This window comes from Palaemon carinicauda, chromosome 37 (assembly GCF_036898095.1).
Source record: "Palaemon carinicauda isolate YSFRI2023 chromosome 37, ASM3689809v2, whole genome shotgun sequence".
In the NCBI taxonomy this organism is placed as follows: domain Eukaryota; kingdom Metazoa; phylum Arthropoda; class Malacostraca; order Decapoda; family Palaemonidae; genus Palaemon; species Palaemon carinicauda.
The window spans coordinates 2,791,053-2,808,552 of NC_090761.1; the positions used below are offsets into that span (position 1 = coordinate 2,791,053).

Here is a 17,500-nt window from a genome sequence, read left to right on the forward strand (position 1 = left end):
CTCTCTCTCTCTCTCTCTCTCTCTCTCTCTCTCTCTCTCTCTCTCTCTCTCTCTCTCTCTCTCTCTCTCTCTGTCTTTCAGCCAAGAATTATTCGAATATTTGGTAGTTACTTAACATTTTAACATTTGGAAATAACTCTTATTAACAACTTCACGTCATGATATCTGAGTGAGGATGAGTCAATTTCAGTTCAAGTAAAATATATTGGAATTCGAAAGGCATCTCTACCAATTAGCTAATATATTCTTATTCTTCTTTAGAGTAAGCTTAGTGAGTAGACTTGTGCACATTTTGACCCAAGTCTGAATCCAGGTAGAGAGGGACAGCAATTTGATTTTTTTTTCCAAATATGAGGATCCAAGTATTCTCAAACGAAAACATCCAAAAAATATTAGGGAATAGAGAAATGGAGTTAGTTGCATTGGTTAGTAGGTGCACTAAAAAGAGAGTGTTGTAGAGACCAATCTGGCATTTTAATATACTAGAAGGGGGTGAAATTGTATTTCCTCCTATATTCTGAAATTCTTTGAAATTCGATTCAATTGACATTTAAATTCGTTTGAAATAGGTAGCGTGATTTTTCTGGTTCCCCCATTTTCTCTTCTATTATTCCCATTGGGGTATTATACCCATTATTCATGAGGTAGTAACGTGTTTCCCATTGTTTCCTTCATAATACTGTTCTCTTTAGGGAACTCTCCAATACCACGAACAACTTTTCGGTATTGTTTCTCTTTTACCTGAAGAGTATGTGATGCATTGTTTCTAAGCTATTATACATGCGCAGTGTACGCCATTAAAACCTTTCAGACTCCTTTGACGTAAAGATTTGCTCTCCCAATCGGCTTCTTAGGACTACATTGTCAACACTTGCCACTTGCAATAGACTTCCATTACCATTCACAGCACACTCATGAATTCTGTTTGCGTTTCACTGCCAGCAGAATCCCAACGTCTTACAAGTTTCATTAATATGTTTTCTTCACTTATCTGCCTAATTTGTTGTCTTCCGAGTCGTATCGCTAAGCCCTGGTATAATATACAATTATAAGTTCAACCCCCTGTGATATAATTTAGGGCCTCGTGGTGATTTACATGTTTGGTGCACCAGTCTCCCAGTATGTTGCACATTTCATTAACGGTATTCCTTTTTCCATCAAAAGGCAGTGGCAATACACTTAGCTCCTCTCTTATCGAGGCATGAGGCTATTTGATATCTCAACTCCTTGAGATATCATTGTTAGTATTTCAAATCAATCGTTCCTTCTCTTGTGGGGTTTTGCACCTGAGAAAATTTCACTTTGTCACAAGTATGACGCCATCTGTTATATCTCTCGAATGGTTACCTCCACATTACGACAAGATGTTAGGGAACTGCATTGGAGACGGTCTGTTGAATCCTCGACAATTAGCATTTCCGTCTGGTCGTAATAGGACTGGAGCTTGCATTGTGGTAAGTAAAACGCTCGAAGTTTTTCTCTTTCAAGACATGCGTCATTAGCTAGAAGACCATCGTATGTTCATGGGAACGGTTAGTTACTTCGAAAAGGTTGTGCTGTCTTATTCGATATAACTTTACGTGTGATTGTAATAATGAAGAAAGTTAAAAGAAGTGGATCTTCCGCTTCCGATGGGGAAACCTCGGTCGCTTTTCTATGTTCTGTTCAACTTTTCCCTTAGCATGGATTGATAGGGCCTCGGGTTTCCCGTACCATTGACCTCAGCTGGAAAGAATAGGCCTGAATAACGCTTAAGTCCTTTAGATGTGGGCGTCTAAGCCCTAAAATTGATTTTTTTTTTACGGGTGACAGTTGTAATGAGATATTATCAGCCATCCTTTCTCAAGAAAACAAGCACTCATAAGTTAGCTTAGCCTTTTCTCACGTGGGAGAATGTGGTGATTATAGGCCTAGACCGTAAGCCAGGGTAGTTAGTTATTCCACAGACAAGGGAAATCACCAACTCTCCTTTCCTCAGAAAACTTTCCAAAGCTTTTATTAATATTTTCTTCCAAGATGAAAACAGCGAGTCGCGTATTGACGTGTGAAGCTGAGATAAGATATTTCTTCTTCTTCCTCTTGTCAAAATGAAATTTAGAAAAAAGGTTTCTCTTAATGTGAATTGACGATGTGAGTTTCATGGCTATTTTTTTGAAGAGCTGTGTCATTAACCTTATCATGGGAAAGTATTAGGTGAAATCTTACTTGGACGTTTTTTATCACTTATTCTCATGTATTTCAATGGGGGCTATACTTCTGACTAAATATATGGGTACTTATTTGTATATATTTTCTTCTGTTCACTTAGTAATTTTTTTTTTCAATGAATGAATATACTATACAGTGGGAACTTTTTTTGCAAGTAACAGTATAACGGGCTTGTTTTATATATAAGTTTGCAAGAGCAGACTAACGATGATAATAAAAATTTCGACCATGTATGGATCAACACAAATTTAAACATCCTAAAGACATATCCACTGAAGATACATATGAGCGACAAAGAAAGTCATTATCATCATTGACATTGTATCATCATCCTCATCTCGTTCATTCCGATCGATTACTATTGCGTTAACTAGTGTCATGAATCCTTACTTTGTGTTTGAATTCGAAATATCTATTAAGATTAGCACGGGTGTTGGATAATTACATAAAAATCGAAATATAGATTCATGATATACACGTTATGAATTAACATCAAAAGTAAATGGCTTTCTCTTTTGTTTTAGTAAGTTTATTGGTTTTCTTTTGGTCTCAAAGTAGTTGTTAATATATTGCCTACAACAAAACAGGAGCAGCGGAAGTGTAGCGGTTCTAGTTTGTAATTATATGGTACGGCGGGCCATTTTAATAACATATGGGTACCTCTTGTTGAAAAAGCTGGAAAGATCTGTATGCTTCTACATTTCGAGAAGAGACATTTATCATCTTCGTACTATTTTTACTTTCTTAAATATGCTTTTATCTCCATTTTATAACCTAAATTATTCAGAACAAAAGCTATTTCTGACATCGAGAATTCTCAATGTTTTGATGCTAGCTTACATAAACTAATCAATGAACCTATTTTTCTGGGTGGAAGCATTAGCATGTGTCCAAATACTATTCATATAACCTTTCTTTTAATAGGATACGTGTAGCGGTCTCTCCCCGTTTCCATTTGTTTACCTAATCAGGTGTGACGTTTGTGAATACTTTTACCCATCAATGGCCTTATCGTCCATAATGAATAATTAGTTGGTTAGGCCAACTATGCTGTCATTTATTGATATGTTATTTGTTCATTATGTTTTCTTTCATAGCCTGTATTATGAATGTTAAGGAAAATGCACCAAATAAGATATTAGATTAAAAGGTAAGCCTGATGAAAATAAGATTAATTTTCATTTCGAATACGTAGTTTCATTCGAAGATACTTTGATAGATAATTTGTATAATCAGTAACAATAGTCAAATTTATGATAATAATAATTTCATGAAGAAAAAAAATGAAACAGAAAGGGAACAAAATTGGATTGAGACAATTGTATCACAGGTGAAGAAAGCCGAAAATTCACTCTTGTTCGGTTATTTCGAAATTAAATGTGGGTGCTTTTGTGAAATTAAAACTCCATTTGCTTAAATTCCAGCCCTACTTACAGTAAAACTATCTTTCGGAGATTATATATATATATATATATATATATATATATATATATATATATATAAAAATATATATATATATATATATATATATATATATATATATATATATGTAAATATAAATACATATATATACTATATATATACATATGTATATATACTGTATATATACATAGATACACACACACACACACACACATATATATATATATATATATATATATATATATATATATATATATATATATCATCATCATCATCAGCTCATGTGTATTTTTATTCTACGAAAGTATTGATATGAAAATAACTAAGTGAATTCGAGTCCCTTCTAGGCACTTGCCTATTACTTCAGTAATTTAGAAAATTGAAAACTTATTTATCTAATCAAAAGTTTAATAAAATGAAGCTTCTCACACACCAATCTTTAAACACTTCAAAAAAAATTATGTGATCACGTCTTAGTTTGAGATTTTTCACAAAACAGGCAAGACAGCTACGAGAGAGAAAGAGAGACAGAAAAAGCGATAAAAGTGGCATGTAAGCGAATAAGTGAGTGGTGCGGCTTGCGAGCTTTCTAAAGTCAGCCACATCTGGTGTGTGAAGGTGTTCAGTGTGTTTACAGTCGCGGTGTGTGTCAGGTAACCCAGTCCGTATGTCTCTCAGCGGTGTGCTGTCACCTTGTCGCTCTTGGGTCTATGTAAAGATGTGCGTACTGTTACTGTAATCGGACCTATGCGTGCTTTAGTGTATCACCCCGTTATGTAAAAGAAAATGGTTAATAGAATTATAGATTTAGTATTATAAGTGAGGAAAAAAAGGAAAATCTACAAAACTCTAACTGTATTTTTTTTAACTGTTGATACGTTACTGAAAACTAAATTTGCATTAACTGTTGACTAGCAAGCGACTGTGTAGTGACAATGGAAGCAAATTATTGTGTTATGAATTGAATGTTTTACAAGGACTAAGAATTGTGGCTATTGAAAGATACGATAAGGAGACTTTGTGCTTGTTGAACTATATGAAGGCATTTGTTTTAATTAAAATCTACTATTTTTATTTCTATGAAATAAAAGATTTCCAAAACCATGCAATCAATGGAATGCTGTTTGATAATTAATATCTATTCTCTTTGCTCTAATCAGGATTTGTTTTATTATATATTTGTTATTGTTAATTATTTTATCTCATCATTAATTTAAGAGAAGGTCATATCCTTATACATTATAATCATGCGCTAAGAAGCACAATGATATTTAATAACACAAAATACATCAATTTTAGTGGAATCTAATATTTAAAAACCTTGATGGGTCATTTCTGTGAAAGCATGATAGGTTTTCGTTTTCAACACTTGTAGAATTGAATAAGGGAATAAGATATATTAAATAGTTATAGCCTCCCAATTGTATAAATGCTTTACATAACAATATCTTGCACCAAACCTGAATGTTTGATGTTGTTGGCAATTTCATTGACGACCCAAGGTCAACAAATAAAGGGGAAAAGACGGAAATATAGGTTAACATTGAAGCAAGCTCTTTAAGAAATGCTGAAATATGTTCATTGAACTTTCATGGAATTTTTTAATTTTCATAAGAGATCAAGATTTTTCATAATGTTTTATGGAATATCACCGGGTTTTTTTTATTATTACTTTTATTATTGTGGGAGGGTTTTCCATTCTACGTAGCTGTCTGTGGGTACCAGCATCTGTTTGTTGTGGGGTGGTAGCCTATATTTTAAAGAGCGTATGGTGGAATATATATATATAGATATATATATATATATATATATATATATATATATATATATATATATATGAGAGAGATAAATAATCAGACAATGGCTAGGTTAAGTAAAATTTGGATATCAAATCACCTGAAATTATATATAAAAATCAGATTATATATCAGTTTAGTGAGATCAATGTTACTGTATGGACATGAGTCGTGGTATGACAATGAAACAATATCCAATAGATTTTGTAAATTTGAGAACAAAGCCCTCAGAAGAATATTAGGAGTCGAATGGCAGGACAGGATTAGAAATGAAACTATAAGAGAGAATACTCGAGTATCATATGTGGATGAGATCAGGGTGAGGGATAGATGGAGATGGTTTGACATGTTCTTGGCACTCCCCAAGAGAGATTATTATTATTATTATTATTATTATTACTTGCTAAGCTACAGCCCTAGTTGGAAAAGCAGGAAGCTATAAGCCCAGGGGCTCCAACAGGGAAAAATAGCTCAATGAGGAAAGGAAACAAAGAAAGATAAAATATTTCAAGATCAGTAACATCATTAAAATAAATGTTTCCTATATCAACTATAAAAACTTTAACAAAACAAGAGGAAGAGAAATAAGATAGAATAATGTGCCCGAGTGTACCCTCAAGCAAGGGAACTCTAACCCAAGATAGAGGAAGACCATGGTACAGAGGCTATGGCATTACCCAAGACTAGAGAGCAATGGTGTGATTTTGGAGTGTCCTTCTCCTAGAAGAGCTGCTTACCATAGCTAAAGAGTCTTTTCTACCCTTACCAAGAGAAAAGTGGCCACTGAACATTTACAGTACAGTAGTTAACCCTTTGAGTGTAGAAGAATTGTTCGGTAATCTCAGTATTGCCAGATATATGAGGACAGAGGAGAATATGTAAAGAAAAAGCCAGGCTATTCGGTGTATGTGTAGGCAAAGGGAAAATGAACTGTAACCAGAGAGAAGGATCCAATGTAGTACTGCCTGGCCAGTAAAAGGACCTCATAACTCTCTAGCGGTAGTATCTCGATGGGTGTGTAGTGCCCTGGCCTACCAACAGGGCTCCACAAGGAATTAGAAGAGTTGGAAGACCCAGGCCTACATGGCTGAGGACTATGTAGCGTGAAGTAGAAGATGATGAATGGAGAAGTATTAATTTAAAAGCTCAAGATAGAGACGACTGACGAAATCTAACTGAGGCTCTTTACGTCAATTATTGTAGGAGGAGATGATGATGATATATATATATATATATATATATATATATATATATATATATATATATATATATATATATATATATATATATATATATACACACATATATATATATATATGTATATATATATATGTGTGTGTGTGTGTGTGTGCGTGTGTGTGTGCGTGTCTAGGTGATCAGAGGTAATAAAAGTCCTTTATAATAACTATATGACATAATAATAAAACCTAAATAAATAATATATTGAAAATGCCAAAATATTTCCAAAAGTATATTAATCCATATAAAGACCTCAAAGGAGATATAAGGACTGCTCCATAAATATTTACATATGCATTTATAAGTGCAAAAGTCCTTGGAACCCTTTATGGGTAACAGTATTCTAGGATTCACAAAATCCGTATGAAATTTTTTTTTCTTGTTTTTTTGACACCCGTTTTTATTGCAACGGACCACTGATATGTGTTGAAATATTCCGTAATGAATTTTTATCAGAGCTTTGTATCTGTATTTGTGTGCAAGCACTTCGTAGCGTTTCTTATCATTATTACTTAAGGTTTCTTAGTCATACTTTAAATGCACATATTCTTATTCTCATTACACATCTTTTGACCGGAGAGGGACGTAAAAGAATGCAGCATATGGCCAGTGCTAACAGAAGTTTAATGATTTTTGTAGCGATTTTATTTAGTTGTTTTTGTTGCATTTCTTCTTTAGGATTTAAATATTCTCTTCAATACATAGTGTTACTTATTCTACATTTTGCAAGTCATCCCAAATTAGATATACTCTCTTCATAACCGTATTCTAAAGATCCACTTGACGCTAGATTTTTTTTTCTTATATTCGGTGGTCGTTTGGTAATTCATAATTTTCAATCTAATTTCTAGGAGACTTATCGCATTTAGTCTTGTTACTTTCAATTTACGATAGTCCTTTCCCAACCATTACTTTCTTTTTATGCTAATTTCTAGGAGTCATGTCACGTTAGTCTTTTACGACTTTTACTTATAACTTGCTGGAATCATTTCACCCCAAAGCCTATGAATAATCATACTAAGTTTCCCAAACTCTCTCTCTCTCTCTCTCTCTCTCTCTCTCTCTCTCTCTCTCTCTCTCTCTCTCCATGAAACTCTCATGGGAAAAGAAAATTTTCCCTCAGCATTGATGCTGAAGCGTGTGGCTCTCAGTGAAATTCGGCAAAGTCACAATAAACCGTTGAAAAAAAACACCGAAACCCGTTAGGATAACTGTTGTGATTAAATGAGGAGTTTACTTATAAATATATGGTGATGCTCCTTAAGTTTCGTTGTCCTATTTGGAAAATTTTAGTCATATAGAAGAGTATATATTTTATTCTTTAAAAAAAAAAAAAAAGTTCAACATGTATCACGCTATTAAATCGAACGTAAATAGCATTCAAAGAACATTTCGTCTTCTCGGAACTCCTTGAAATTATTCACTCCCATATAATTAGTTCTATATAAATAAAAAATACTAGTTCTAATTTATATAAAAATAAACACGATCATAACTTCGCACAGCGAACAAGAACGAACACCGAGTAAAATCAACAAATTGTATAATAGTGTTACATTACGCTTTTTATTTTACATTAGGATTTTGGTATTATGGATCTCTCTCTCTCTCTCTCTCTCTCTCTCTCTCTCTCTCTCTCTCTCTCTCTCTCTCTCATCAGTATATTTAATTTTCTTAACAGAGAGAAAGTAAATCCAAATGTGATAAAGTATAATCGCCATGTAAGTCATGTGGCAGTCAGTTACACGAATATCCAAAGAACCAGGAAATAAGATTTGTCCAGAGGGTTTTATGGTCTGTTATAAAATTATAAAGAAATCGCTAAATTCGTATAAAATAGCCAAGAATATGACCACAGAGCAGAGTGATAAGATTTAATGGGAGGAATCATGAACTTATATTACATATGCGGTACACCAAAAGGAATAATCATGTGCACATATGCTTGATCTAAGTCACTTCATTTGTTTATTTGTATTCATTTATATTTAATCTATTTCAGTGATATCCATTTTACTCAAGGCCAATTTTATCCAATCTAATCTCTCCTTACAAGTTTATTTTTTTTCCTCGTGGAAATTAATAACGTTATCAGAAGTAATCATGATTATAGTGGTAATTGTAACTTAAGTAAGTAAGTTTACATATATGTTCTTAATGATCTATTTCTAATTTGGTCAAACATTTAATATTTACTCGAGTGTGATGTTAAACTTCAACCGAAATTTTTCATAACTATTTTTATAGTTTTTGTACCTAACCGATAAAAGGTAAAAAATAGAAAATAAAAAATTAAAGGGCTTAAAGTATATCTTATACTTCTTAATTTTTCGAGAGCATTTTGTTGTTCTTCGTTTTCTTGTTTAAGAGTTTGTGACATACACTGCTAAAAATTTGCATTAAAGGAACGGCAAATGCCTGGCAACATTTATTCAATGATTTTTACCGTTTTAAAAACGGAGATATTAACGAAAAGGAGTGATATTACGGTCGCCAATCCGTAAAAGATAATAACGAAGTATGGTAGAAATTACGGTCGCCTGTATTTTACTGAAATGCGGCTGAGAATCGTATATTTTTACGGAAAATTTCCGATGAAAATTGCGGGCTTTTTTTAACAGTAGAAACTTTGATTTGCTTATTCTTAGGCTATTCGCGTTACAAAGAAATAAAATAAAACTTTCTATTGATATTGATTTTGGGAATTGTTTAATATATTAATTTTCCGCAAAAGAAAAAAAAATGGTAAAACTCCTGGAATAAATGTTGCCCGGTATTTACCGTTTTAAAAACGGATATATTGACGTTAAGAAATGATATTACGGTCACTAATCCGTAAAAGATAATAACATTGGGTGAAAATTAAGGTCGCCTATATTTTACTGAAATACGGCTGAGAACAATACATTTTGACAGAGAATTTCCGATTGAAATTACGGTTTTTTAACAGTGTAGGAAAGTTCATAATCGTTTGTTCTTTAGCAAATAAGATTAATAATGAACCCGTGGCATTCTAACTAAATCGTATTTATAGGTACTTGATTCATCTTGATATAAAAGCTCTGAACTGCCGTGTTTTTCCTGATTATGTGAAAAGAGATTAAATGAAAATTATTCCGGGCTTTACATGACTCCAAAATCTGTGTATCAACGATGTCCGATTTTTTTATATTACTAGAATAAAAGAGGCAAAATAGCGAAGACTACAGCAGACACTTTTTAATTTTTAGAAATTTAACGAAGAGTTAAAATCGTTGTTGTACTGTTTTGAATATACTTCGCTATAATTCCATCTTCATCATGGTCTCTGCAGTATACAGTATAACTATCAGCGTGGAACTTCATGGTCTATAATGGGTAGGCAATTAGGAAGTGTATTTTCAATATTAATGTCTGAGGGGGTAATTTGCCTAGCTAAGCCATAGAAGCGTATTTTAAAATTAATCTTCCTTTATAGTAGAACCTAGATTTCTTTACTTACTATTTTCAATAACGAAATCATTGGATTATCATGGCCTTTTCATCATGGTAACCTACTGGCGTTAGTGATTCACTTTGTATGTTCTATCTGTTAAATAATCATATATGTAACTTGAAAAATATACGTAAAGTATATATATGTGCATGTACATAAATTTATATATGTATACACACACACACACACACACACACACACACACATATATATATATATATATATATATATATATATATATATATATATATGTGTGTGTGTATATGTACATATACACATATATATGTGTATATATATATGTATATGTATATATACACATATACATGTGTATATATATATATATATATATATATATATATATATATATATATATATACATATATATATATATATATACATATATATATATATATATATATATATATATATATGTATATGTATACATATATATATACATATATATATATATATATATATATATATATATATATATATATTTATATATATATATATATAAATTTCTACCTCATACTTAGGATCGAACGATAGCCCCTTCTAATGAAAGGCCAGGTCGAAACCAACCATGCCACGAGAAGCCATGAAGGAAATCGGAACCTGACGCTAGCCAGCTGTCCGAGGATTTACCTGGCAAGACATCAGTCTCTTACCAGCGAGTTTTACCCAATTTCCCGGCCCACCACGTGACACAATTGGTAGTAATTCATTCAAATTACCCCTAATGAGTCAATATGGATAAATATCAACACAACATCGTGTTCAAATAGAATTAAATTTCTACCTCATACTTAGGATCGAACGCTAGCCCCTTCTAATGAAAGGCCAGGTCGAAACCAACCATGCCACGAGAGGCCATTAAAAGATATCGGAATCTGACGCTACCCAGCTGTCCGAGGATTTACCTGGCGAGACATCAGTCTCTTACCAGCGAGTTTTACCCAATGAGACATCAGTCTCTTACCAGCGAGTTTTACCCGATTTCTCGGACAGCTGGCTAGCGTCAGGTTCCGATTTCCTTTATGGCCTCTCGTGGCATGGTTGGTTTCGACCTGGCCTTTCATTAGAAGGGGCTAGTGTTCGATCCCAAGTATGAGGTAGAAATTTATTTCTATTTGAACACGATGTTGTGTTGATATTTATCCATATATATATAAATATATATATATATATATATATATATATATATATATATATGTGTGTGTGTGTGTGTGTATGTGTTGCATATACATAAATACACTGCAAATACCTCGAGTGTATCATTCCAACTTTACTGCCGTTGAACTTTTCACCAAGTACCTCTCTCTCTCTCTCTCTCTCTCTCTCTCTCTCTCTCTCTCTCTCTCTCTCTCTCTCTCTCTCTCTCTCTCTAGGACATCCGCTAGTGTCCACTAATCCATTGAGCAAGACACTTCATAGATGCAAATCATGTATGTTGCAAAACATCGCTCATTTGTCAGTTTATTCGACAATGAACTAAAGAACCTTTGTACACTTTCACAGCCCTTTCGTTTGTTTTGTTTCCAGCAGTGAGAGTAGGGCACGCTGCTAACTGTTGCCTTTGTTTTCCTATGAGCGTGTGGGTGTGTGTGTGCTTGTGTGTGTATGTGTGTGTACGTAATCATGTGAGTGTACGTCCTCACGGTGCTATACTTCACGAACCTTTTTTATAAGAACTGTAACCTTTATCATTATGGTAAGGTCATACCTTTCGAGAATAAGATCTATAGTTCGCTTCTGCGTTATGACGCTACCTACCCCCCCCCCCCCCCCCCCACCTCATTTCGTTTTATTGTTTCCTTTGGGTCTTGACTAGATCAGGACATGGCGTTGACCACTATATAATACCTGACCTATATATCTTTCTCAGTCATGTAATAGTTAGCAATGTCACAACTCCATAAATTAAGCAGATGAATTGATTTGATAAAAGTGGAAAGCAAGTAAAGAATGCTAGCCTTCGCTTACGCTACAAAGAAAAAATACCGGTATACATAATATCTGCTTGACAGCAACTTGATCTGGTTCCATCTTAAGAAAATGTTCGGGATCTGCACCAAGGTCTACTATAAATCACAAGAAAAAAAAATCCAACTTCATCATCAACATATACATATATCACAGAATCTGATATTTACCTACTGGATCCTTACTATTCCCCTCCACATGATTTCATTGATTTTCATTCTAAATTGACTTACTGATTAACATTGAAAAAAAAAATACACTGTTCGGTACAATAACTTACGCCAAACTCTCATGGCGGAAGTAAAGAAAAAAAAACTAGCTTTTCTCAAAAGTTTACTCGCTTAGCTTCAACGAATACATCTTTTGTTTCTGTTGTGACAAAAGTGTTGAAAAGATTCCAAGCAGAGAAATTCCAGTTTATTTCAGAATACTTTGTTCTTCACAGAATCAGCAGTACTCGTGCGCAGAAATTTTATAGGTGTTCTATCCAATTGCACAGACATTGATGTGACAATCTCGTTTAGATAGTGTTGTTTTTTGTAGTAATGCGAGTGACACTAGTGACAGAATCTCTCTCTCTCTCTCTCTCTCTCTCTCTCTCTCTCTCTCTCTCTCTCTCTCTCTCTCTCATACATATATATATATATATAAATGTGTGTGTATATATATATACTGTATATATATATATATATATATATATATATATATATATATATATATCGAAAATAATATGATTACATCATCCATGCTGTGACATGATATTTTTCAAAGAACTGGAAATTTATCCTAATTATCCAAAATAATTACTTAAAGAATAGATTGAACATTGATATCTATGTATGTTTTGTAAGAGGTGACCATTATATTTTTATTTTTTATTTCTGGGCATAAAGGAAATAAGAACATCTCGGTAATCCCTTTTTATGTTCTTTGATTAGAATAGTTTTCAATTGATTGCGACATAAATAACAAGAGTAATCAAAGATTTTTTACCTCAAAAAGAGAGATATTCGATTTGCGTCTGATCCGGATTACGACCAAAATCTACTCGGCTAAATCATGGCCCAAGATCTATATGCGTTTGAAATTTCGTCAAAATCCGTTTTTTTTTTTTTTTTTTTTTTTTTTTTTTTTTTTTTTTTTTTTTTTTTTTTTGAAATGGCGAAAAATGCCAATCCAGATCATTTACATTTTCTCCTGGACAAATCTTTAAGAGGTGTACCGGAGGAAAATTGTGATACTCTGGACTTGAAAAAATGTATAGAGTATTAGTTCATATCATGAGCTTTGGGTAATTTTATTCATTTATTTTTTCAATTCTTTTAATCCCTTCTTATTTTTCATTTAGATATCATTGTATGAAAGTTGTGTGATTGGTTTTATATTAAAATAATACCAAATGTTGTGAGAGTACGAGTATGGCTGATTAATTTGCATCATACAGCTCTGAATGTCTTTTGATGCCCCAGTGCTTGGCTTTAGGCATAAAGTTTATATTCAATCGATCAATCAATCCCAAAATTAATGGAGTCGTACATGACCTCAGAAGAAAATTTGTCATAATCCATCAAGTAGACATACAGACAAATTGATAAACCGGCTCGATTTTATAACCTCATTGGAGGGGGTAATGAAAGTATCAAGTGTTCATTACATTCAAATTAAACGTATATTTTTCTTTTTCTTTCGTCAGCCCAATTGGGAAATAATAGGTCTTTAGATACTGACATAAAACATGAGTCTCCAGAACAGTCTTGAGTATCAAATTAAATATACGTTATATCAAGTGATGAAAAAAATATTTATGTCTAAAACTTAATGTTCATGAAACTTTTTTCCGTTCAGTTAAGATCCTTATGTTACGTCAATTATGTTATAGATAATCTAGATCACATTTAATAGTGAAGTCTTTATTACGTAATTTGGGTGAATTCTTCCATGTCGAAAGGAAGTAATGAAAGAACGGGGGTTAAAAATTGCCTCTTTAACCCTAGAAGAGGAGACAGACACGTCTTTTAAAGAATGACACGAAGGGTTGGGGAAGACAAAATCATAAGGTGTATATCATAATTTGGCTGCAATGGGAAAAAAATTACTGAGTCATTCAATTAGAATTTTCGCTTTTTTTGAAGTACGAGTTTTGTTTTTTAGGCTTTTTTCTTGATTTCGAACTGAGAGGCGTTACATTATCTTTATTTATTGCTTAAAATCCAAAGTTCCATGTTTGCTTTTGGCTCATTAAGTGGCCTCAAAATATGACGTTGATGATTATTACCCCACTGTGGATAATGTGAAATCATTTATATAATATTGCGTTCCTATTTTCTTTTTCTTTTTCATCAAAAGCGTGATCATTCGCTCTGCCTTTGCCGGATGCTATTATTATTATTATTATTATTATTATTATTATTATTATTATTATTATTATTATTATTATTATTATTATTATTATTATTGTTGTTATTATTATTATTATTATTATTATTATTTCCTCTCCAAATTCATTACTATTGACAACCTTGAAAGGTTAATTTTTGTTCATTATTTTCAACATTACCGCATCTGTCACTTAATACCCAATATAAAAATCAATAACAATTATTCACATACACATATCTGTGTTAAATTGCCCTTTTACCCAGTTAATCAAGAGCCAAGTCAACTGTTTACTAAAGCTAATATATCCTTACGAAAAATCCAAATAAAATAAACTGAAGAATTGATCGTGTAAGAGTAAAATTTGTGAAGACAGAGAAACTCGTGAGAAGGAAATAATTACAAGAAATTTGGACAATTATAACAGACCATTGATAACTCACAACGAAATCGAGTGATATGAAAGTGGTACCATTTGGAGATGTTATTAAACGAGAGATATTGATCGATTCCTTTCTCACCGTTTCTCTTACGTCAGATTTCTCCTGTGGGTGATGATAATAGCGGTGGATATCTTTTATTTTCTCTTTTGCAGATATTAAGAATATAAACTGTATTGTGTGATGTTAATGGATGACATGATGGATTTAATCGGTGATATTGTGGTCTGTCATCGGTGCCTGTCTTTCCTTTAAGTATGTTCGAAGTTCTTGTTATCGGCCTCGTTGGCCTCACTTACACTTGCGTGCAAACACTATTTTTCCTTAATTGCTTAAACTCCCGCCGAAGGGAGCAGCGCCGTCTCGAAAAAGCATATAGAGAGAGCATACGAAAACTCAAAGGGGAAGTCGAAGGGGCTAAATGCAACGTCCTGAAGGATGGCCTGAAACGCGACCGCAAAGAAAACGGGAGCGACGTCATCAACGTCGAAAACGGAAGTGAAAGAGGTGGGGGCGTTGAAAGTCCGGAGGAGGATGACGGCCAAGACCAATTAGTAACTAGAGTTGTGGTTAAAAGCGGTAAGGAAGTTTTGCCTACTCCCAAACCAACTGCGGAAGAAGGAACATCTCTCCTGAGTGTCAAGGTCCACAAGGCCGTTGTTAAAGTGAGTGATCCTTTGGCAGAAAATGGACGATTTGTGTCTGAAATTCCCGATAAGGATTGTAGAGACGGAAAGAGACACGAATTGAATTTCACAGACCGTCACGAAGGATCTGGAACAACGACAGCAGCTGTCTTGGCTGGGTATAACATAACTGTCAACAGCAACATGATAGAAATCAGTGGTGAAGGGGGGTCCGACAATAACGTGAAAGAGCCTATTTACGAGTCGATAGATGGCGAACCTTTGTCAATTCTAACTGATATGACAGTTTGTGAAGACCAAGAAACTCTAAATGATAACCAGACCCATAACAGAAAGTCAACTGAAAGTATGTCAGTGGACATGCTAGACGGATTGGAACACCAGAGAGGAGAGTCACTAATTGATCGACATTACTCCTCCAATACCACTGACGTCATTAGCGTAGAAGGATTTCAGGAAGTTCAAGATAGTCATATACAAATTAATGACATTTGCAGTATAGAGGATGAAATGGAAAGTCTGGATGTAACTTCGTATATGCATTCAAAACGCGAGGACATCAACCTTGTAAACACGATTTCCCAAATTTTGTATAGCCCTCATGAGTCCATAGAACCAGGTAGCGAAAATTTGACCCTGGATTCACCTGAGCCACGAATCAATGGCTTTGAATTACGAACAAAAAGAGACAACCTCACCCTTTCCAGTCGATCTCATTTAGCGAACCATTCGACCGACGAACGCACCTTAAATCCTTTGGTAACCAGTGATGTTTCAGGGCTTCCGTTGGACGACTATTTGGGTAAACATAGGCTTGGAGAAAGTTGCGAGGAAGTCACGTGCTACAAGAAAAGCCTCTCGTCTACTCAAGTACTTAATGACGGAGTTCCTTTACGCCCACCGAAGGGAAAGGGAAGTACTTGGACACTCCCGAGGGCTAGCAAGCGTGTACCTGATGGATATGCTTCCCTTTCCAGAGTCAAAGCCAAGACTTCGATATCTAACAGGGATGCAATGAGAAAAAGAAGTCACGGAAATAATGAAAGCCCTCACCGGGGGCAGACTTCACTTGGCCCTGGAGGCGGTAACTGCGCCAAGCGTGACGAAGCTCTTGGGGGAGGCCCTATCAGCGCCCCCTTCAACACCTGCCATTCAACCCCAGACATAGCCGAGGCTGCCACTCTACCTGCTGACACAACCACCGATAGCACCGCCACCACTATCATCTCAAGGGATGAATCAATATCTTCTAGCAAAATGACAGAATACACGTCACCCTCTGCCAAGGAAGCAGGGACTTTTACTCTAAGGAAAAAGAGACCTCAAAGAGGGGACGTGAGTGAATCTAATCTTGATAACAGAAATAGTGCCCCGAAGGTAATGGACAATGACATTATACCGACTGCAGCTCTGAGTGATGAACACACGGACAGCGAGGAGTCTGCAGATTCTCTTTATTATACTGCCAGTGACCATACCAACAGTGACGCTTACAGTGAAAACAGAGGTGATAGCGAGGAAAGCTTCGAAGGACTTGTTTATGAGCCGATTGAAGCACCGAAGGAAGTCTTTGGACTTAAAGAACAACCTTCGTCGAAGGACTCGAACCAAAATGACAAAATGTCTGTCAGTCAAAGTGAATCATTCGACAAAAGCCAACACCTGACCCATTCGTTTATGGATGCAAAAACTCAAGAGCTCAACAACAATAACGAGTCAGAGACGAACAACAAAAGCTTATCCAAAAGAAACGAAACAGCCGAGGATGATGAAAGTATAGAGTTCGAATCACATTACGAATCTGTGATTGATTTTGATCATCATCAGGACTCAGGATATGAGTCTCCAGGTAAAGTGTTTTATTTTGGTTCTAGTTTGATAGTTTTATGTTTGTGCGTTAACGCACATTCTTTT

The 17,500-nt window shown here is 34.4% G+C and overlaps 1 protein-coding gene across 5 annotated transcripts in view; it reads left to right on the forward strand.

The window, feature by feature from the left end:
• Positions 1 to 17,500, forward strand: part of LOC137629421 (uro-adherence factor A-like) — a 182,298-nt gene that overhangs the window by 120,163 nt on the left and 44,635 nt on the right. Inside the window, exons 1-2 of one of the 5 annotated variants that reach the window (XM_068360660.1) lie at positions 4,251 to 4,295; positions 15,095 to 17,435. The exons of the other annotated variants lie outside the window; for them this stretch is intronic. Of the exons in view, the coding sequence (XP_068216761.1) occupies positions 15,197 to 17,435 (2,239 nt within the window). The 5' untranslated portion in view covers positions 4,251 to 4,295; positions 15,095 to 15,196. Of the gene's footprint in view, positions 1 to 4,250; positions 4,296 to 15,094; positions 17,436 to 17,500 lie in introns of those variants that run through there. 5 annotated transcript variants of the gene reach the window in all.